This window comes from Pseudorasbora parva, chromosome 21, assembly GCF_024679245.1.
Source record: "Pseudorasbora parva isolate DD20220531a chromosome 21, ASM2467924v1, whole genome shotgun sequence".
NCBI classification, from domain to species: domain Eukaryota; kingdom Metazoa; phylum Chordata; class Actinopteri; order Cypriniformes; family Gobionidae; genus Pseudorasbora; species Pseudorasbora parva.
In genome coordinates, this window is record NC_090192.1 from 31,985,094 (window position 1) to 32,008,597 (window position 23,504).

Consider the following 23,504-nt stretch of genomic DNA (forward strand, 5'->3'; position numbering starts at 1 on the left):
CTCTCTCAAATGTGGGTCTTCAGAATTTGCACTGCTCATAGAGATGATCTGATTTACAGAAAAGAGTTCAAAGATAAAATCGCACTTCCTGTGCTCTACATTCGGGGGTCTCTAGGCGTTCCTCTCTTTTACAGCTACTGGTCGTAGCGCTCAGCCAGACTCACTGCCTATGCATAGGGCAGAGTAATGATGCTATTTCAGGCTTCAACCTACAGGGAGGGGAGGTTATCAGGATAGAGAGGGATGTCTCTGAGCTTCAGAGGAACGGGAGGTGAGGAGGGATCACTTTATCACACTTTATCGCATTCCCTCTCTACATCAGTTGAAGAGCTCACCTCTGAAACTTCAGCTGTGCAGGAACTGAAGTTTATTTTCACATAGAGAGTCTGTATTTGGTCTGTTATCCGTGATTTACCCACCTTTTTTGGGGGTGAATCTATATTTCTCTCGCACAGGTGTGTAAAGCTTATGTCACTCATGCTGGGTGCTAATACTTATTGTGGTGCGGTTTGTTTGTTTTTAGGGCAGAGACTTACTAACGCAGAAGATCCCATTGTGGCAACAAGCATGTGCCGACCCAAATAAACTCCCAGAGCGGGCAATGCTTCTGGCTCATCAGATGGGTGCAGGAGCAGCAGGGACGCTGGGACACCACACCTCTAAATCTAACCTGACCATCTCAGACCCCATCCCTGGGGCCAAACCACTTCCTGTGCCACCTGAGCTCGCAGCTCTCATGGGGAGCCAACAGACGGTAAGTAAGAAAACCAGTTTGAGCAAAATAAGAAAATGCAAGCCACAAACTGATACAATGTCTCAATTGCGGCTAGAAAATATGTAAGTGGTTGCATTAATGATGTGTATAATTAAGTCCTGAGGGTGTTTGGGGGTGTGAGAACCACTCTCGGCCAAATGAAAAAGAGAGATGGATATAAAGTCATTAAAGCGCTCTTTGATAATGACCACAGTGCTGTGAAAAGAATAATTAGAAACCTGCGGGCACTGACAACTCTTCAGTTTATGGTTTATCATCACAGTGCAGTAACATCTCCCGAGCCACAGCTGGTGCAAGGAGTAAGGAGTCCATATAGTGGAAGTAAAGTGTTTGTTTGTACACATGAAAACTAGGTGTCTTAATTGTTACTAAAAAATCATCTTGCAGAGAATGATGGGAGCAGATAGTGTACCCATAGTGAATGGCTCAGGGGTCCATGGAGGAGAAGATTACCAACGCTGGATGGAGACAAGAGTCGCACATGAGAAACCATCCCTGCAGTCTCACAGACACGGTGGAGAGACCTTCTCCAATACCCTTCCAGTCCGCAAGGTCGCTCCTGTAAAGCCAAAGAACACTCTGGGTAAGTTAAGGAAATTAACTTCAACAATGCAACAAGCAAAACATCACCCAGTGCATCTAACTTTCTGATCAGTGTTGTTTATTCAATACCCAGCTTTTCTATATTACTTAATTTTGAACTGGAATCTGTATTTATAGCTGTGTCAGTGTTTGTGCACCTGTGCGTTTTTCTCTCTCTCCTTGAGAAGGTAGTGAGAACTCTTCTAGTGAGTGGACAATAACAGGGCAAACACTGCTGGAAATGAAAACAGGCCAGAGCAGCTGGGAATAGAGGACATCTTTAAAAATGGATAGAAAATAGGTGAAGGGTATAGCTTCTCTTTGAAGGAAGTATTTTTAAGAAGTAGCCGAACGAGCCCTCTTTATGAGTGTTGTGCACGGCCTTTAGGAGCAATTTTAAATATATTGCTCTGAGCTGCCTACTGCCTACTTAGGCAGGATACTAACTGAAACTCAAATAGTGCCTTTCACATGCAGCAAATAATCATTTGACTGAATAGTTAATAGTTCCATTAGTTTGATGTTATTATGTTAACAGAAAAAACAAATATATGCACAAATATTAGGTACATCAAGTCATTTTTAATATATTTTATCTATAAACTGACATTTCTCTTGTATAATCAATTATGAAAAATTGCTTAGTATGATTGTCTTAACTCTGACCCCAGCAGAAACACAGACCCTGCCCAGATCAAGCTCGATGGCAGCTGGACTGGAGAGGAATGGCCGGACACGCGTTCAGGCCCTCTTTTCCCATGCCGCCGGGGACAACAGCACTCTTCTCAGCTTTATGGAAGGAGACATCATCACACTGTTGGTGCCTGAAGCCCGAGATGGCTGGCACTACGGTGAAAACGAGAAGAACAGAATGTAAGCATCTTATGCTTAACATCACAATACAATTTGCACGTGCATTATAGAGAAAAAGTTTTAAAGCAAATCGAATAAACCCGAAACTCTGCTTTAAATGCCATGCTGTATGTGTCTTATCAGGAGAGGCTGGTTTCCTTTCTCTTACACTCGTGTGATTCCCGAACCAGACAGCAATAAACTCCACGTCAGGTGAGTCTGTCATGAGTTCTCATATTAATACGTTTTCAATGTCTAAATGCCATTTAATATTGCGCTGGCTCAACCTATGAAGTGCAATTAGAGAACTGTGGTCATGAGCTGAATAACAATAAAACATGCTATTGAGAAAAGTTTAATGGGTGTGCAAGATGTTAACTTTGACATGACAAATCAAAATTGACCTTGTTTACTTTATTCATGCACATTTATAATCGTATTGTGTTTGATTCATCAGTGCATGTTATTCCAAGAAAAAGTCATTTAATCTAAATGTAATGTCTTGCTCTTCCTCTGAAATGACTTTCCTTTTCACTGATGTCATAATGTTTAGACATTACTTAAGTAAATGTGCATTTAGCGTAGCTCAATTCTAATATGCAACGCCCACTTTTCTCAATCCAATCAATTCTTAAAGGATAAAATAAAGCCCTGGACTATATTTCTCAATTCAATATCCTGTTTTATTACAAAATGTCACATTACATACACATAAATGGGCTGCAAATGGCAAATCATATTGACTTGAATTGTGTGTGTATATGCATGTGTTTGTAGTTTGCAGCATAACAGGAGCAGCAGCACAGGAAATCTTCTGGAGAGAGAGATGGCGTTGCCAACACCTGATTACGGCATGCCCACACGCTTCCTTGCCCAGCAGCAGAGCACAGCACACAGCCGACAGAGACCGTACAGCGTGGCAGTGCCAGGATTCTCACAAGTAAGCTATGAACGCACACACACACACACACACACACACACACACACACACACACACACACACACACACACACACACACACACACACACACACACACACACACACACACACACACACACACACACACACACACACACACACACACACACACACACACACACACACACACACACACACACACCATTATCTATTCTACACACAGATTAAACTTGACAAATGCAAATATTAGTATAGCTTTATATAAAAATGTCAAATGGTACCGTAGCATTAATCACCTTCAGTAGACATTTATCAGACAAGCTGAAATATAGCGGTGCGACAGTTCGATTAGAGCAGCCCAATCTCCAGCTAACCGCATAGAGGACGTTTCAGGACATTACCCTGAACCCTGAAGGAAGCTGGCATGTTGCATATAAAAAACCTTAGGGTTTGACATTTAAAACCTGACATTTATTTTGGAGAAATGTTTGCATGCATAGTCTGTTTTGTGATACACTTTACTGAAATACATGCACTTCCAATGGCATTATAGATTTATATAAATATGTATGCAAATATTTCTGGGGTAGCATCAAAATGCATCCCAATCGCATGCACAGGGAAATGGAGGAGCGTTTTTTGTCATGGTTTCAGAAGTAGGGCTTTGTTGTGTAACAAAGCCAGCAAAAAAAAGAAAAAAAGGGACTCCTCCTTAGTGCATTCAGTATAGTCATGCTTGTAAAAAAATAAAAAATAGACATGTCTAACTGTTGTGTTCCTCTGGAGTCACTTCTCAATGTCTCTTCCCATTGCCTCTGTTCTGGGTGCACCCAATGCCCCCTTTTTTATTCCCTGTTATAATAGCAATGCTTTAGCTACAGTATCATCAATCCTGCAGTTCATAAGTGTTGTGTGTTCTTCTACTACCATCTACTGGACATTTAAGGAAAAGTAAATTACTTCATCCCAACCGAGTCAATCATTTTATCTCTTAAAACCAATTTTTGATCATCAAAATGACATTTAAATGTTTTTTAAGTGATTTTTTTTCCATGCCTTAAAATAGCTTGAATGTAAATTGAAAAAACTACACCTTGCATAATTTAGTACATGTGGAGTCATGAATATGCTAATTAGCCCCCCCTCCACACACTCACACCAGCTCAGAGATCCACTCACTAAACTTAACTGTAGTAAATGCTGTACAATAGCAAGTGGAAAGACTGGTTTAATTCAGCCATATGCTAAAGCCCGTCCACACGTGGCGTGTTTGTTTGCAACATATTCATGACGTAGAGAACAAGGGTGATTTCAAACCATGTCTTTGGTTCACAGCAGTTTTAAGGAGAAAGTACTCAGTATTGGTGTTCATGCATTTGCACATGGTTTGTCTTGTTAACATTTAAGCTTATTAACATTTAAAACCGTAAAACTTGATTTTCACCACAGGGGGTCTTTACAGATATTCTTTCTTCCTTCACAGCAAGGGCTGGAGGAGTATGAGTCTCGATTTCAAACAAGGTAAGACCAAGTTTTGCTCATATGCCCCCTGAACAGTGACACAATAAAAAAAGCATCTTAGTTTGTCTATAAGTTCTTTATTTGTTTCCTATTATTTGAATTATTCTTCTCTGGTTTTGTTTGAATTAAAGATGTTTGTTTTTTTAAATTAAAAACATCCGATTATGGCAAGCAAAAAAAGTCTTGTTTGCTTGACCTGCAGCCGGAGCAGACGAACATAGCTGACGTTTCTGAAGGTCTAGCCCAAACGCAAGGTGGGCGGGTGACCGAACAGGGCACCTAAACCCATATTGAACAAGAGAGAAACCTCTGATTGTTTAAATGGGTTTCATAAACCTCGCAGTAGTATATTCAGTCATTTATGGTCATTTCCCATAGATGAGAGGCATATCTACTCAAACATAACCATACTTAACCAATTTGAGTTAACATTTTATTTTTATTGTAGAAAGCACTTTGTGTGATATCACTATATAAAAATAAATTAGATGACCCAGAAGGGGTCATCTATGGGGAAGCAGACCATTCCCAGCTTTTATTCCAAATTCCTTAGCATCCCAAAATTTAAAGTAGATGGAGATTACATTTTTCAAATGGTTTATTTTTTCCATTTACGTTTCCATTCCATTCTTGCTTTTGCTGTCCATGTGAGTCTGTCTTAAGTGTTTTTTGTTCCAACTTTAAATTTCTGTAGGAAAATTCCCATGAGAAGTCATTTTCCACATGCTACCCCAAATATTTTAGATATGTAGTTCACTTGACACCTTGCTATACACACCATTTAGATTTGACTCCCATGATGCATTTGAAACAATGGGCTCCATTTTCACAATACAAGTGTGAATTTGTCTTAAAGTTTTTTCTGTTACTGATGAATGTATGCTTCAGTTGTTTAAATTTTACTCCTGAACCACACAATTACACATGTATTATTCAGGAAATGCAGCCCATCACATTGTTTGCAACCTGCTTTAATAGAAATGAGTGTTAAATTAGTAACATTAAAGGGATAGTTCACCCAGAAATCGAAATTCTTTCATCATTTACTCACTCATTACAAAAGACTTTCTTCCTTCCTTGAAACACTAGAAATAACTGGAGATTGCCGCTTTTCAGTAGATGACTCATTTCCTATTCATAAGTTTCCTGAAGCCATACAACAGTTTTGTATGAAGAACACACTAAAATGTATTATCTGATAATCTTGACATCACCCCTAGCTTTCATGAGAGAAGCACAAGAACGATCCAATCTTTTCTGTGAATTGGTTGATCAAGTTCACATAACCAGGCTCAAAGATTAATTCACGAATCACTCACCTTGAGTTATTATATGAGTATAGTGAACAATTCATATGGACTAATGTTATGATTCTTTTGTAGTGCTTTTTCCTGATAAGCTCAGGATTCATTGTAACTGCATGGAAATGAGTGCAATACAGTACAAAGAAAGACACACAGGTTTTGAGCATGTAAGTAAATGATGACAATTTTCATTTAAGGGTGAACTATTCCTTGAACATTAGTGCTTTATGCTAACTGTGTATCAATGTGTCCGTGTCCAAAGCCAACCTGGCAGCATCTCCCTCTCTTTGTTCCACAGTGCGGAGGGCAAATTGATTTCGACAGTGTGAGAGGACAGACAGACACACAGACACCACCCTCCCCTCCGTCCACACTCACTTCCCTGTCTTCCTTTATCTCTCAACAATCCATCCCCCTTCACTCCACCCTCAGAGGAAGAGGATCTAGATCCACCCTTCCCTCCTTCTCTTTCCCTTATTTTATCCAAGTTGGAAGCACCCTAATGGAACCGGAATGCTGAATATTCCATGTTGACCTTCCTCATCAAACGTTCCTATCATGAGGATGTTGAACTTTAATAGTAAACATGTTAAATTGTCTATATGTATCTCTTGCCTGTCTTTCATGCATGTACATGTCAGCAATGTATAAACTAAGTGAATCACTTTTGCCATCTAGGGGTCCACAGATTTAGTTTTACCAGATGAAATTCTGGTTATCATTTGCAGAATTTTACTGACTTTTTCTTCTGTGGAACGCTCAGAAATCTAAATTTCGTTTGTGTTTCATGAAAGAAATAAAAGTTGTATGTACTTGGAACGACATGAGGGCAGGTAATCAAAAAATCTTTTGTTGAACAAAAAAAATGACATTGATTGAAACCAATGGTAATGTTTGAATTTATTGTTTGTAACAATAATGGTTAGTTTATCCAAGTACAAACAAATGTTTAATAATGAAACAGAGCTGAAGATTATGGAAAAATACATTTATATTTAGGTGTTTTTGAATTATTCAATTTGCATTGTACAACTGAATGGATATGATGTAATTATTAAATAGCTTTCAGTGTTTTTCCATCTCATTGATTATACTGCTGATGTAAAGGGCCTCCATGATCTCATATCTCCTCTGGAGTGCCTTTAATAAAGTATCTGTTTTCTAAATGCGTCTAGTGTTGATAAGAGCAGGACGGTGTGGAAATCTGAAATTCAAAGTCTGTTGTGTTCTGAAAGACTCGAAGCTGAATTGGAGCAAATTTTATATATAGATAAAACCCTGTTGTTTCTGGAATTCATGGTTCATGCATGAAAGAAAAGACAACTGGTACCTACATTCCCATGTCCCTTCACTAACCACAAGTGACGCAATAAGCCGTCAGAAGCTGTATGTTAGTGATTTCACCACAGATAAGGGGTATAACCAAAGACTTTATATATAGGAAAATGATGCACTCCGATTACTTATGAATGGGAGAAAGTGCAACACCCAATATGGCGAATAAGCCTTATAAATGAAAGAGCTCATCATTGATTCGTTTTAATGATGGAGAAAGTCATTGCAGCTGCCATTAAAATTTCCGGTTGCTATAGAAACAGTCGAGTGTTCTGGGATGTGTGCTTAGGACTGCGCATGGGCATCAGCTTTCATGATTTAGAAACAAAATTTATAAGGGAATTTGAATATGAAATAGAATTGTGCATTTGACGAACAGTTTTGGAGAATTGTTTCCCCATTCAAATAGATAGGAGCTGCACTTGCATGAATAAGAGACGTTTCAAAGATGGCTGCCAAGTGAAATTCTTTGGTATACCCCCCTTAACATGGTAAATCACTGTAATGCATGGCACAGAGTTCTCATTGATCATATACGCAAATAAAAGCAGAAAGAATAAACAATACAGGTTGTTTAGAAGCAACATCTCAACTTTATCAATGTAGATAACATTTAGCTCATCCAATCAGATTTTAGAGTCAGAACTGTCTTTTTTTCTCTCGTCACTACAGCGATACATTCATATTAATGATGTGCCAAGTATTAATGTAATTCATGGGATTCAGTGCCTTGTACATAGCACATAATGTGTGTAAATAGCATAACTTTAATCAAACGCTGAATTGTAATCATAAGTATTAAAGATTATTTTCTTTTGACATGGATGCATTTATTTATTTTTTTGGATCAACAAGATCCCTGTACAGCTTTTTGATTCAAAACATAAACAGCAATAATCAAATTTGATACCATCTTTTTTTGTTGCTCAGTAACAATTTACACATTCTTATATGCTTATATAATACACTTACACACCATTTGTGTGAGATTTATATCCTTTTTCACAGGAGTGAAAGTTGAAGTATTTTAGTTCCAGTGTTGTAATGAAAGGGAACTTATTGGATGCTTTGAAATTGCCTTTTTATAGAAACAAAATGATGATGAAACTATAAAAGAGGCTATAGGGTTGATGTTTCTCTGATGTGATGGAAACACTAGAGTGCTTGTCTATTAGTCAGCAAACAGTAATTGGTTAAAGGTGCACTGCTTTACATTTTCTCTGTATTGTACTTGAAATGCCAATATATCGTTGTACATGAAGGTGATGCACAATTAAATAAAATGCACCTTCAGTAAAGTATGTGTGGAGATGTCCAAATTGTACACTCACTTTCCCTTAAAGTTTTTCTCATGTTTTCCTGCACTAAAGATCCTGCCAAGTGCTTTGTGTCTGTCTCTCCTCTTCTAGTTTTTTTCTTGTCTATTTATGTGTGTAACTAAACCAATGTCTTGCTGTAGCTCTGCCAACACTCTCCATCTCTGTTTTGATGAATTTAGAGACAAAAGCAGTAAGGTGTCAAGGACTGGAAGCCAGTGCCAGTGTTTCTTCTTTCTTCACTAAAGTAAAGGCCATGGTCAGAGAGAGATCCACCTCTGTCGAGTTATTTGTCGATTTATTTATTTTTGGAATGCCCACTTTTGGATATAAAAGGAGAAAGTAATAGTGCAGCAAATATATACTCCAACGCATGTATTTTGGGTGGCACTAGAACAGTGTAATGTTGCTATATGATCATGTGACTTCTTGAGAAGATTAATAAACATTTCTTCAGATTTAAGCGGTGTAGATTTTTTTTAATCCCGTCTTGTCATAGTTTGATTCCCTTCTTAATGACATGGTAAGCTCTGTCTACAGTCTTGCCATGAGCCCGATCAACAGAATATGAGATTGCACATTTTTTTGTCTGTTTGTCTCTAAATTGATCTGTAATTTCCCAGACAGCAAGTGTCAGCCCACATCTGGTACGCGTGGAATCCACATGTACCAGATGTGGCCCGAGTCTGATTGAGGTTTATGCTGTTGTCTGGGTCTCAGTTTATGATATCTGATTAAGTCTTTCAATCTTAATACCGGTGCGGTTTTTGCCGATTTTCAGTACTCAGATTGATAATGGCAGACGCTGTCAATCTGAAGAGTAACACGATTACTGTACATTCTCTTACTGTTACTAAACATAGTCAGGCTTACAAATGACTTCTGAAGAATAAATATTGGCTATTAATAAGGTAAATTCAATAAAATTGTATTAAAGGATGTTTTAAGGACTTCTTTACAGTTAAAATAATTTAATTTCAGAGTTTTTCTTTCCCCTCAGTGGTAGGATTTTCCTATACAGTAGGGGGTGCTATGACCGCTGATCTATATAAATGAATCTATAGATTTAAATGATAAATGTTCTCTGTAGATCAGTGGCTATGACACATCTTCTGAAATTGTACTAAATCTCTGGATCAAAACACTGGTCGAAAAAGAAGAAGAAATAAGTGATAGCATTGCTCAAGCACATGTAAGCTATCATAATAAAACATTAAACACACAACTACTCTGTGCGTTCGCTCATGATTACTTTGAGACTCTATTAGGCATGGTAAAACGTCTCACGGAGTGATTACTTTTCTAACGACAGTTGCTCACCTGGTTATAAAACAAATATTAAAGCGTCTTTGGTGTTACTAAATAAAACAGAAAATCGAGGGTAACGCGTGTTTGATGTCATTGACAGATAACGCATGGACACGGTGCTTCTTGCTCGGGATTTAAACATTATTTTAAACATTCAAGATAATGCAAGTACAAGTCAACAAAATATATAATATTGTTCTAGGTTTTTTTTTTTTATATTTTAATCCAAAAATCTTACTTATTGTGCCTTTAAAAAGCCTATATATATATATATATATATTTGATCATCATTCTAAATCCAATCCAGAAGTAGTCTTTGGTTTAAAAAAAAAATCTAACTTTTTTTTGTTTAATGAAATTCACCCACATTCTAGTGCTGATAAAAAAAATAAATGTATGAAGTTTCAATTTAATTAAATTCTTCAGAATATAAAATATTCTGGTGCCATGAAAGTTTTGTGAAAATTATCAAAAAGCCTGACGCTGGCTGGCAACTTTATTATTAAAATGCTGGTGGGGAAAGAGTTAATTACAATCAAAAAGAAGGTCAATGAGCATTTTTAGATGTCATGACTGTGAAAGTCTGTTAACTGATGTCCAATTCACTGTAAAAAGCTTGCCCTTGCTTGTTTTGTTCCTCATTTTCTGAAGGTTAAGCACATTATTTATACATTTGTAAAGTATAAAGCACATTAATAGTAGTATCTTTTGTAAAGGCAAATAGACAATTTCCTAGCCTGTTCTAATTTTTTCCAGTGTTGTTCCTGAATTTGAACGCTTTTGAGTGAGTAAACTATACAAATAAAGCATCTCCATGATCATTTATATATTTGTGATGTATAGGGAAAATGCATGCTTGCATGCTTACCACATCACTGAATAATTAAGTGACCCCAAAAAAGAGTTGAATGCTTAAAATATCTAAATGTCACTGCATTAAATAATATATAAAAACTAGTATTTCTACATTATTATTTTAAGCAAATGATAGTTTTTATAGTTTTAAATATATAACAATTTGAATAACAATTTGTCAGACGTTAAGTGTCGACTACTTTTGGGGTCTCTTTATTTCCATTGACAGCATGTTGAAGGTTATGATTGGGCCTGATTTTACTTCAGCTTCAAGTTCTTTCCTCCACAGTTCATTTGATATAGCTAAAGAATTCAATTTACGCATACAATTTCATATTTGAATACAAAAATTTAGTCTGAAATGAATCTTTTGAGCAGCCACACTGGCTGAGACTCGGGAAAGAGAGACTGAACTTATAATCAGCATGTCTGAATTTATGGCATGCATAATCAATATTATTTTCACTCACTCAAATATAGAGCTTCAAACTCACGCTTTCTGCATGTTTAACTGTCCAATATTTTTTGTTAACAACATAAGTGTTCTTAGAAACAATGGCACGTCTGTTCTTTATATGATGCTATGGTTTGTATGTTTTTTTAGAGTGGCAGACCCTCTCCAATTCACCACATTTGCGCTCACGTCTCACCAAAGAAAAAGCAATTCCATCAGCAAGCAAAAACACAAACTCATCATAACTGAAGAGCATGGATCTCGACTTCATTATTAGGACACATTTTTGCAGGCCACATGGACTAGAGCTACTGTACTGAACCTCATCTTATCCAAGCAACAGAACGCCATGTGCTGAGCCTCTCGTCATTTTAGTACTGGCGTTACAAGCTGAGTTTTATATGGATCATATAGATCATCATGTTAATTTCCATCTATGACTGGAAGAAACCATCACTCAATACATAAAAATATGCACATGTAAATATGTTTAGTAAGACCGTTCTACTTTAGATAGGTCTAGATACACTATATTGCCAAAAGTATGGGACACCCCTCCAAATCATTGAATTTGTGTTCCAATCACTTCCATGGCCACAAGTGTATAAAATCAAGCATCTACAAACATTTGTCATTTATGAAAGAAAGTCGCTCTCAGGAGCTCAGTGAATTTAAGTGTGGTACCATGATAGGTTGCCACCTGTGCAATAAATTTGTGAAATTTCCTCGGAAATATTCCACGGTCAACTGTTAGTGGTATGGATTATAGCAAAGTGGAAGCAATTTGGAACAACAGCCACTCAGCCACGAAGGTGTAGCTGTAGGCCAAGTAAAATCATAGAGCGGGGTCAGGGCACACAGTGCGTAGAAGTTACCAACTTTCTGCAAAGTCAATTGCTACATACCTCCAAATTTCATGTGGCCTTTGGATTAGCTCAAGAACAGTTCGTAGAGAGCTTCATGGAATGGGTTTCCATGGCTGAGTATGCAGCTGCATCTAAGCCTTACCAAGTGCAATGCAAAGCGTTGGATACAGTGAAGTAAAGCGCGCCCCCACTGGACTCTAGAGCAGATGAATCATGCTTCTCTGTCTGGCCATCTGAAGGATGATTCTGGGTTTGGTGGTTGCCAGGAAAACGGTACTTGCCTGACTGCAATGAGCCAAGTGTAAACTTTGCTGGAGGGGGGATTATGGTATGGTATTTTTTTTCCCCAGGGTTTGGGCTTGGCCAATTGGTTCCAGTGAAAATATCTCTTACTGTGCGCTCACACCAGACACCACTTGTTTGAATAAATTGCGCTATTGCGCGTAGCTGGATGTTTAAACATTTTGGTTAAATATACATATATGATATAAATATATATAAACATAAATATATGAGCAAATTCTAAGCAATTTGCTCGTAAAATGGACCTTTACGAAAACTCTCCTCCAGATTCACAAATGCTTCGTATACCACGGATTCGTTAGTTAAACGTGTGTATATTAGTGAATTGCAAACATGCGTAAATAGGATGCGCATGCATGCTCATTCATTAGCATATTTCCCGCCCAGTTACAACTGCAAATGATGTGACCAGGAACGCTGTGGACTCTTCTGGAATTCTTTCTCAGATTTGGCTCCAGGATTTTGCATAAATGTTGAAGAGACTAATTGGCCATATGACTAGCAATAAATATTAAATTATCGTATGTCCACCAGCTAAACACCTGGTGGTCTTCTGAAAACGGCCAGCTGGTGGCGCTTGAAAGTGCTTTGCAAGGGCAGTGTTTTTCCAGCTGAGATACTTTCATACAGAATATCGATGGAAGTAATGTGTTACTACTAGTATCTCATTTTAAAGAATATTACTGAATTTAGAAATGCAGTAAAAAGCAGTATTAACTTCTCTATTGTTGTTCGGTTGGTGTACAAGTGGGATGATAGTGATGAGCGCTGCCTATTGCCCAACGTTAAACAGTATAAACAAAACAATAAAGACAGGGCAAATCAACTCCTGAAATATTATTATGGTAGGCCTGCACTACATAGTGCATTAAAATGCAATGTCATTTGCCTAAATTAGAACACAGAACGTTCAAATGTTTTATGCACCATTTACTCGTGGTAGGGAGCAAGTGTAAATTTCTTTCGTACCAACTAACATTTTGAAAATACAATCATTTTCGTGAATCCGAAAATTTACGTCAGTGTCAGTTTGGGAACCTTTCTGTTCCAAAATGAGTGCGCACTAGTGCACAAAGCAAAGTCCATAAAGACATGGATGAATGAGTTTGTTGAGGAATTTGACTGGCCTGCACAGAGTCCTGACCTCAACTAGATGGATAAATTAAAGTGGAGACTGTGACCCAGGCCTTCTCGTCCGACATCAGTGCCTGACCACAAATGTGCTTCTAGAAGAATGGTCAAAAATACACACTTCTAAACCTTGTGGAAAGCCTTATCAGAAGAATTGAAGCAGTTATAGCTGCAAAGGGTGGGCCAACTCCATATTAAACCCTATGTATTAAGATTGGGATGTCATTAAAGTTAATGTGCATGTAAAGGCAGACGTCCCAAATAGTTTGGCAATATAGTGTATGTCTGTTTGGTCCATTGAAGAAATATAGTCAAATGGCCAGATATATAGTATGATCTTTTTCATGATGTCTTTTTGTCTCATACAACACATTTTCTTCCCTCTTGTCACTGTACAACACATTTCTTGTGGTCACCTGCACTTTTGAATAATTAAAAATAAGGTTCAAACTCAATAAAGTGATTCGAGACATCTTGGTTTTAATTTGTACAGAAATGCATCTTTTAATTTAATATCACTTATTTTATGATATATTTAACAATGATTTTTCACAATATTTATTTCATATATCACAATCATGATTCCGGTGCTTGTTTAAGTCAAACACAAAAAGGAGCAGATTGTTTGCTAAATAATCCACATATCTGAAAAGTGCTTTACTTTCGTATTCCACAGAAAAAGAAAAACACACTTCACATGTCATGATCATATTTTTAGAACATTTAACTAATGAAGGGCAGTTCAGTAAAGAACCGTAATTGCACTTTTAGTAGTTATTTTTTGCTTGTATAAAAAAGTCAGGATCTACTAAGAAGGGCCTAGAGCAGGGGTTTACAAACTGGGGTCCCAGGGGTCCTCCAGAAGGTTCTAGCTGGACCCCAGAAAATTTCAGAGAAATAAAAGACAAGGCAAAAATGGATAAAGTCTAACGAATATTCTGTTTAAGTTCTAAATGTTCCTCTCCTTTTTTGCCGTACAAATAGGCTACTTTCCAGAATTGTATGTTTGATTTGTATCCCTTTTATCTTGTTCACTGGGGTTGTAAGGCAGTATTCTTAACGCAATACTACATTTGCGCTGCTTACATACATTTATTGTGAAAGAAGCATATACAATTTATTTATAGTTGAAATTTTTACTTCTTCAGGTTTATACATACAACATTAAGTATAGCCAATTTATTAAGTTTGGAAACAATATTTTGCATTTATAAATCACACAATTTATCTAACAGTTTAAATGTTTCTTCATACAAATAGATGGATTTTAGGAAGGGGGGGTCACTTATAAAAGATTCATGGTATTTGGGGGTCCTTGAGATCATAAAGTTTGAAAACCCCTGGCCTAGAGCATATATATCTCAAAGCTATTTTCATCTCTAATTTATATATCTATATATAAATCTAGACATTGCTCACCAAGCATGGCCCACCCTCTCAGCTTTTTATCAAGACAACACAGGGGATATTATCATGTTGTCTTACTAAGAAACTTTCAATTTAATCAGAAATGGGTTTGACAGTCAAGAATTGGATAAAATCACTACTTACTGTTTTGCAGGAATATGGTTGAAATCTGCTTTCTTCAGTTTTAGATGCTGAGTAAATCCTGCTTGATATTGCCCCAGGTTAGAAAAAATGTCTGTGGGGAAATGGGCCGAGCAAACAAAACAACTTTTGAATTAAATCGTTGAGGTATCCGATATATACTGCCGCCCCATAGTAGCACTATCCTATCGCGTGCAGATGGACACCGTTTATCCTTCCCCTCGGATTGAGCCCTGTCTATGGTGAGTTTCCAGACCCAACATAATGTGGGTCTGTCTTGTCAGGCTAGTGTTACTCACGTATGGCGCGGAATCAAAGCAACCTCCGCGCCTGTTTTCAGGCCTTAAAAATTAGGGTTACCTGTGTATTCATTTTAAAACACTATCATTGTGAAATACTATAGGCCTACAGTTACGCTGATATCTTGCATAAGTTATGTTGAATCTCCATTTAATAATGAATGTAGAACTTGCAATCTTATACATGTCTTAAAGGGGTCATGACGCTTTTTTTTATTATTGTTTCAAATCTTTTATTTTTTATTTTTTTATTTAGTACATGTTTCCAGGAAGACAAATAAAGAGAAATTTACCTTGAACTTCAAATTCAATTGTTCTTCTCTTATTTTGTTAAAATTATACAATTATTCACAGATTACAAGGGTATAATTTTCCTTGAAACTATATCAAAATACCAAGGCAATTTTGATTGATCATAACCCCTTTCTTTAAATTATTGCATAATACTTTGTTTAAAGGGTTGTTCAACATTTTTCTAGTTATAAACTATGTCTGCGAGTGGTTTAGTTCATAAAATGTAAACTAAATCCATAAACCAATACCATGATGCGAACCCCTAAAAGTTCCTAATTAAACCCTTTCTTCTAAGAGTGTACAAGACAATAAAGAACTCCAAGAAAGAACCGTCGAACAGAATAGTTTTAATTTTCTCACTAAGTTTGACACATTTGAGGAACAGACTTACAACCACTCTCGCTTAACATTTTACTGCAATTCAAAACCATTGTACAGGAACATTTCCCAGGGGAAAAAAATCTGTGAATCTGCCGATCTGGATAAGAATAAATTACAGGACACCAACCCGGCTCGTGCCACATCACGTGATCCATTTGTTTGGCAGAAAACACATATTTTCCCTTTACCTCCTGAGTTCCCATTTGATCTTTCAGTAGTTTAAAATTGTTGAATCAAATACAAAAATACAGACTGTTGTCTAGTTCAACCTAAGCTAGACGGTTACATAGAATAAATGCCTTCACAGGCAAACAAACAGAACATATCGAGAGTAGTGTATCGAGAGTTAACGCACAGAAGTGTGCAGGTAGCATCGAGTCTTTCCGCACTGTACACTGTTCTCATGCACATCTGCAGGCTGGTCCTCCTTGATCACGTTGTTTCCCAACTGTATGAGAAGAAAGATCTGTTTTGTTTAAATTGTTCCTATTGGTCAACTGATAAAGTCCAACATCTAGTTCAGCATGACAGTCTGTTAAGCATTGCAGCTTGCAATGCTAAAAAGCATTTACTGTATCTGTTCTTCAAGGAAATATAAAACGTGTTGGCTAATAAATAACACTCTTTATGTATATTATTAACACCCTGATCATAATACAACCCGGCTTCAATCCTCAAAAGATAGCAGGCATGTACAGCATCATTTTAATAGGGTGAATACAGGTAAAGTGCAACACTTTCTGATCATGTGTAAATCCCCTTTGTTTTGTATATAATATGATTCAAATGGCTACATTAATGTTAATGATGATGATTTAGCGTAAGTGTCCCTCTTCACCAGTAGTCACCCTAAACACATCATTAAATACATGGCAAACCATTGAAATCCTCCATTACATAATATTTTGTCAATTATATATTGTTTGATATTTATTTTTGAGTATTATGAAGATTTTCTACTTGTCTACTCTTAAAACTTCAATACTTTAAAAAGGTAATCATTTCACTTTTATATATTATTGAATGGATTTAGCTGCGGATATTCAGTCAAACTCAAGGGAACATGATTTCTGCTATGAACAGCAAAATCATTTGCCTCATGTGCAAATCGATTTAAATTCAAGCACTGAATAATAAGTAAATAAATAACAAACATGACCTAAAACTGAGCAAATGATGAAGAAAGAGATTTCTTAATAATAATCCAATTAAGTGTGATGTTTAATAATATCATAAAAGTGATTTTAGAATGCCATGTCACCATAACACAATGCTACTCTGAGGCAGGTGACAAACACAAGGCAGCTGTGTGTCGTGAACTTCATTTTAGTCATAAAAACACTTAAAACTCCTCATTTTCTAGACAAACAACACTGCATTTGTATTTCACAGTAAAAATCAGTCCGGTTTAGTTTTGTTACATTTCGCTAAGATGGTCTCAGTCAGTTGTTGATGCAGTGATACCTTTAGCGTCTTCTCAACACTTTCCAAAAATACAGTATCTGATGTTGTAAACAGTTACAGTCCGTTTTCAGTAGGTCCGTGTGAACTATGGAGATCCATCCAAACTCTCATTTATAATATGCTTTTTTTTTCTTTCTTTTTTTGTCTCTTATTATGTCTAGTCATTATTATCACATGTTTTCTCTTCTGGGCAAATAAGTGTTTGATGACATTAAGAGGCACTGTCCTTGAGGGAATCCAAAAACTGTTTCCAAAGAGATCCAAACCCTCTTTTTTACCGAGGTCTCCTTAATGAATTAAAATAAAATAAACGGGTTAGGTGGTGGTCTGTAAGTGCAGGTCACTGTTGGCAGTAGCATGATCATTCATTCTCTTTCCCCATCTTCACTGCTCCCTTTAAAATAGAGTAAAAACACAACTTTACATTAGCTCTATATTTAATTTACTTGTGAACATTATCACCAGGGCTTGACATTAACACCAACCAAATGCAGCTTGATTTCAGCAGTTATGTGTAACTCAGTCATTCGTACTAGTCATTTTGTCGGGTTGAATATTATAAATAATATATACATTTTTCTTTTAAAAAGATGTGAAAAATGAACTAGTTGCAATGTAGTTGTCAAAAATATTGATTTTTCGATACATTTCAATACTGAAATCTCTGAAATATGCTTCTAATACTCATTTCCGCAGAATAGATACATTACCAGCTGCGCTTTCTCGCTCTCTCACAATCTCTCTGACAGTGAGTTGACACATAGACCCACTTCTGACGCACCCATGATGACTCGCTTGTTTAATTTGCTCTAGATGAATGATGGTGGCGTTACATGGCTCGTGCATAATTTCACTCATTCCCGCAGATTAAATCCCGCGGACATAAAGCCGCCTCTCAGTACTAAATTTAGTTTTTTTTTCACTGCTTATTGCGCTTAAACAGTCAAATACACACAACATAATGTCAAAATACTGGTCTTGGGGAGTATGTAAACACAGTCAGTTATGTTTTAAGTGAATGTAAACAGTTGAGAGAAAAAAGCATGTGTAACAGTTTAATAGATCGCTGGGTCAGGTCTTAAAGTGACAGCAGCCTAATATTCCTGCTGCCAAATTATATAGATAGATAATATTAAAAATATCTACACATGGTATTGATGTCAAAATTACGGCCAGTGAAAATGCTGAGTGGCTAGTAACATTGGAAAACCTCTAGCCAAAGTGGCTGGTGAGCAAAAAATTAATGTCAAGCCCTGATTATCACATAATAAATGTCTAAAACATTTGTAAAATAAAAACAATTCAAAGACAAAATATAATGTTAAATATGTTATCATGAAAAGAAACATCAAAATCTAAACATTATGTACTTTAAACATATTCATATAGTTTTGAATTTAATTATTATTTAGTTTAATAATAATAATAATAATAATAATGTTTTAATTATATATTGTATATAAATATCTTTTAATTCAACTTCCGTTAATGATAAAAAACTGCTTCAAACATGGTGTCTCACCTCCTGCAGAATCCATATCTGAATCCGAGACATGTGTAATGGAGAAACGTGACACATTGGATGGAGAAACGGTAAAACGGGAGCCTTGCGCCGCAGGTTTAGTGCTGCCGGTCGGTAGGCTCGACTTTGCAGTGATATCTGGAGGGGACCCCTTGGAAGATGTGGGAAGGGGCAACAATGGGAAATCATCTTCCCATTCAAACCCTGCACCTAAGATTATAGACAAATTAGGATGGTAAATAGTTAGAGTGGTAGATACTTCAATTTTTTGTGCAGGGAAAAGCAAAAGGAAAAAAAAAAGACTCTTACTCTCTTCTGAGATGTTTCCATCAGAAGAGTCATCGGAGGCATTTACTTTTTCTTGCTGGTTTTGCATTTTACTCTTCACATTCGGTTTGCTTGACTCTCCACCCAAGGGAAAACTGTGGTCTGCCAGCTCTTTGGTTGGGCTTTCCTGGAGGCGTTGACACAATTTTATGAGTAAACTTTAAAAGTATTTAGATGTTATTCAATATGTCATTGAAAACTGTGTCGAAATATCTGGAAAATAAATACCTGGTCAAACAGAAAGACGGTGACATCATCGAAGAAGGACACCACCTTCTTTTTGCTTTCCATTTCATCAGACAGTGAATCACCGAGCAGCGTTGGCATCTTAAGTAGGCTTCTGAGTTTGTGCGCATCGCTGCAGTCACTCACAATAATAGGAACCGTCAACTCATCCTCGCTTTCTTCACTCTGCTCCTGGATGCTGTATGTCCGCAGCTCCTCATCGGATTCATCGCTGTCTTCAGAGTCGCCATCTTCTTCATCTGCCTCCTCTCCATCTGTGTGAGATACCAGTCCTTCTAGTGGAGGGGGAGGAGAGCCAGAACGTATGGAGCTTCTTTTACGCCCTCCTTCTTCCAAGTCCTTACTCCTGGATTCAAGCCCCTCATGTATAGAGGAACAGGTCCTTTCTGCTGTTTCCTTCTGTGATGCTAATTCCTCTTCAGACAAAACAGTACAGCTCACATCTTTAACTATGGCCTCTTCATTCTCTTCAACAAGAAGCTCTGAAATGGACTCAATTTTGGTGTTTGCAACATCAACCTCAGAAGATATTTGACTATCTTCAGTGTCAACTTGTGTGAAAGATTCTTCTTGCTTTACATCAGGACCAAGCAAAGCATTTGAATCCGATATTTCAGATTCAGGTAGTGCAATTTCTACAGAAAGATCTGAATCTACAATAGGATTTTTATCATCATCATCCAAATTATCTTTTATGACAGACACTTCATTATCAGAAGGGGAAAGAGATACACTACCGATTGTATCACAAGCAGACAAACCTTCATCTATCTTTGATAGAATGTTTGAGGTGGCATCATCAGCCTTTTCTGGAGTTTTTTCACTGTCCTTTGTAGATGGCAATAGATTTTCATCTTCATATGTCTCCTTCTGTGGAAGAAGTAGCTCCTCTTTATTTACAAATTCCTCCAGTCCATCTTTCTGATCTTCAAGTTCATTGATGTCCTCTTCGCTTTCTTTATCTTTCCCGGCATCATAGTCAGAGAAGTAGGCCGAATCTCTGTATGGAGTTTTATCACTCAGTGCTTTCAGCTCTCCATCATTGCTCTCAGATCTTGTCAAGGCCATTACAGTATCAATATTGTCCACCAGCTTCTCATCCTCTGCCCTTTTAATCTCTTGTTTTTCACTGACAAAGTTAGTCCCAGCTGTTACCTTTCCCAAGGGTTGAAAGGGCTTGGAATCTTGTAGCTCATGGGGTTCCTTTAGGACAAACTCTGGAGATTCATTATTTTCGGTGTCATAACCACTGTCCACAGCCTTTGGAGAGCTTGATGGATGGATGGAGGCAGGGCTGAGTGTCTCAATAGAACATGCTGTAGACGGTATGTCAATAGAGTCCATGGAGTCCGGGGTACCAACCTGCTTTTGTAATGACTTGAATGTTGGATTAGCATAGTCAACAGTTTCTACTTCTACTGTGAATTCACCAAAAATCCCTGAGGTTACATCAGTGATGTCATCATCACTGCAGTCATCAATCTCTACCAGGCTGATACTAGAGCGTCCACGGTCCACACCGCTGTCCACTGTCTTACTCATCTCTGACTCTGGCTCTGATTTGGGTAACTCTGATGGGGATTTCTCCAGCTGTGAATAGATGTTGGTAATTTCAGTTTTAGGATCTGTTGGAGATGCATCTTGATGCAAAGCTTTTTCTTGTTTTGAGTTTGTTTCCCCTATTGCAATATCCACATATTGCTCTGAAATGTCAAACTGCTTGGCTCCTTCCCTTGATGACTCTATTTTGGAGACTATATGTCCAGCAGATAAAGGTACTTGGCCTAGATGCTGGTCTTTTTGGGGCAATGTCATGGTTTTCCCTGGAATACAGTCAATCATGAAGCAGTTCCTCACAAGTGCTCCTGTTAGAGGGTCTACAAAATGTGAACTGCTCAGAGCTTGACAACATGGTACAGGATATACTTCTGCTTCTCTGGGTTCATGGCACATATGGATATATGAGTTGCACTCGGGTGAAGGGTTTGAAGTTATGTGTCTTCCATGTACCAAGCAAGTGTTGCTTTTGACCGTTGTCTCTAAGTAGTCAACAGGTTTAGACATATGGTACGGCAGGGTCTGCTCTTCTGGCCACATATCTTCAACGTCAGTCATTGGCATAGTGTAGTGGAAGTCTGCATACGAATTCTGACGCAAAGTCCTTGTGTTTGTATTTACTGGATTGCTGGTGGACCAGCTTCTTCTTCTTCTCTCCACAAAGATGTCTTCCTCTTCATCAGAGTCACTGTCGTCTCGTCCTACAAATATGGCACCACCTGATGCCATGTCAATACAAACTGAGTGGCTACCTGGCATAGTTTTCCTCAAGGAGCCCATCATATCGTAATATCCTCCTGTAACGTTCTTTCCTATAATAGAGCCTTGAATGTTTTCCAAGTAAGGATCACCATAACCTTGTGGCGGACTTCCAGGTGATGGTGAGATGCCTAAAGGGTCCTCCAGTTCCCCAAGTGCCTGTCTCAGGCTTCGAGACCCCCAGCTCTCTTGTGGAGGCTCTGTTGGGTCTCGTATCAGGTAGTGCTCCATGACTTTAGGAGGTGATGGTTCATAGTAGTATCCTCCATCCCTGTCTTTGTATGAGACATAGTGACCAGACTCCCATGCCCTAAGGGGGCTATCATGTCCCAAAAGAGGCTCCATAGTTAGAGATATGGCAGGACTGGTATCAGAATCATAGGCACTGCTTTTATGGACATCTGCTGACCAATATATGTCTGGTTTAGCTTCAGGGGGACAGTTCATACACTCCCCAGAGTCTCCACTACCTGTTAGAAAGCTTCCATGGCTGTCCCCAAATTCTGGACTGTAAGCACACAAGGTGAAGTTCATACCAATATTGCTTTGTATTGGCTCCTCAATGCGGATATAGTACTCATTACTCACTGGTGGACTATGAGCACTCAGGACTGGAACCACACCAGGGGTATGTAGTTGTTTGGGCTCATAATATGAAGGAGAAACCTCCAGGGCGAGTCCTTCAACAGCACAGCCCCCCACTATTCCACCTGGAGGGTAGTAGACCTCCTGACAGTGGGGATTGCTTTGACCCAAAGTGCCTGTAGTGGATGAGGAATGGTAGTGCTGTTCAGCCTGTGCCTGCTCCCACTTGTATTCAAAGTTGAGGCCATGGCTGGTTTCGGTAACAGTTAGGATGTCATCTCCAGATTCTGAATGGTAGTCGTCTCCAGTGGGGAACTGCTCCAGTAGGGGGAATGAGGAATTGGTGGATGAGAGGGGTATGTTGATTGCAAGTGCAGCAGCTCCATGGATGTTAGGATGACTTGTGTTTGGTCTCATGGAGTTCCAGCGTCTCTCAAAGTCTTCCTCTGCCTCACTGGCTCCTTTGGCACATAGATAACTAAGCAACAGATGAACTTCTTCTGCATTGGGCCTCTGGTCAGGCTGAAGCCAACAGAACTGCATTACTTCATACCTGGTAAAACAGAAACACAAACACTTTTAGGGTAAACATGTCTACAAATGACTTCTTAAAAAGCTTTCAGGTCTTTTGATAATAAATAAATATAATTAAAACAAGATACATTTAGCAACACTGCAAAAGATATAACATTACAAAGATATGCATTGCATTAGTACGGCTGGGAGATTTGTCAACTTGTTTTTACATTCTTTTTACAGTTTACATATTTTTTAAATATAAATCTGCCAGTTTACTAAGACTAAATTCATTTTACATATTATTATTATTTTTATTCAATATGCAATCTATAAAACAATACTTAATATCTAACGCAGTGTTGGTCCACTAGTTTTAGAGATTATAACTGGAAAATTAGACTGAAATATAGTGTGCATTGTTTTACAGTGTTTTGCAGTGTACACTTGATCACTTCTATGAAATAAATTTGATCATGAATGTG

At 37.8% G+C, this 23,504-nt stretch overlaps 2 protein-coding genes across 10 annotated transcripts in view; one reads left to right on the forward strand and one right to left on the reverse strand.

Moving 5' to 3' along the window:
• The window catches only part of baiap2b (BAR/IMD domain containing adaptor protein 2b), a 57,288-nt gene extending 43,325 nt beyond the window's left edge, over window positions 1–13,963 (forward strand). For 2 of the 7 annotated variants that reach the window (XM_067430469.1, XM_067430473.1), the window contains 7 exons: window positions 524–754; window positions 1,163–1,358; window positions 2,029–2,230; window positions 2,354–2,422; window positions 2,987–3,149; window positions 4,612–4,649; window positions 6,216–9,067. In XM_067430469.1, the coding sequence (XP_067286570.1) occupies window positions 524–754; window positions 1,163–1,358; window positions 2,029–2,230; window positions 2,354–2,422; window positions 2,987–3,149; window positions 4,612–4,649; window positions 6,216–6,282 (966 nt within the window). In that variant the 3' untranslated portion in view covers window positions 6,283–9,067. Of the gene's footprint in view, window positions 1–523; window positions 755–1,162; window positions 1,359–2,028; window positions 2,231–2,353; window positions 2,423–2,986; window positions 3,150–4,611; window positions 4,650–4,851; window positions 4,904–6,215; window positions 9,068–10,668; window positions 10,697–11,371 lie in introns of those variants that run through there. The other 5 variants (XM_067430471.1, XM_067430472.1, XM_067430474.1 and 2 more) reach the window with 5 other exon arrangements.
• A 2,026-nt stretch (window positions 13,964–15,989) lies between these two features.
• aatkb (apoptosis-associated tyrosine kinase b) overlaps window positions 15,990–23,504 on the reverse strand; it is a 63,768-nt gene continuing 56,253 nt past the window's right edge. For all 3 annotated transcript variants that reach the window (XM_067430435.1, XM_067430436.1, XM_067430437.1), the window contains 4 exons: window positions 19,585–23,056; window positions 19,339–19,483; window positions 19,030–19,239; window positions 15,990–17,901 (listed from right to left, as the gene is read on the reverse strand). In XM_067430435.1, coding sequence (XP_067286536.1) covers window positions 17,873–17,901; window positions 19,030–19,239; window positions 19,339–19,483; window positions 19,585–23,056 — 3,856 coding nt within the window. In that variant the 3' untranslated portion in view covers window positions 15,990–17,872. The remainder of the gene's footprint in view (window positions 17,902–19,029; window positions 19,240–19,338; window positions 19,484–19,584; window positions 23,057–23,504) is intronic.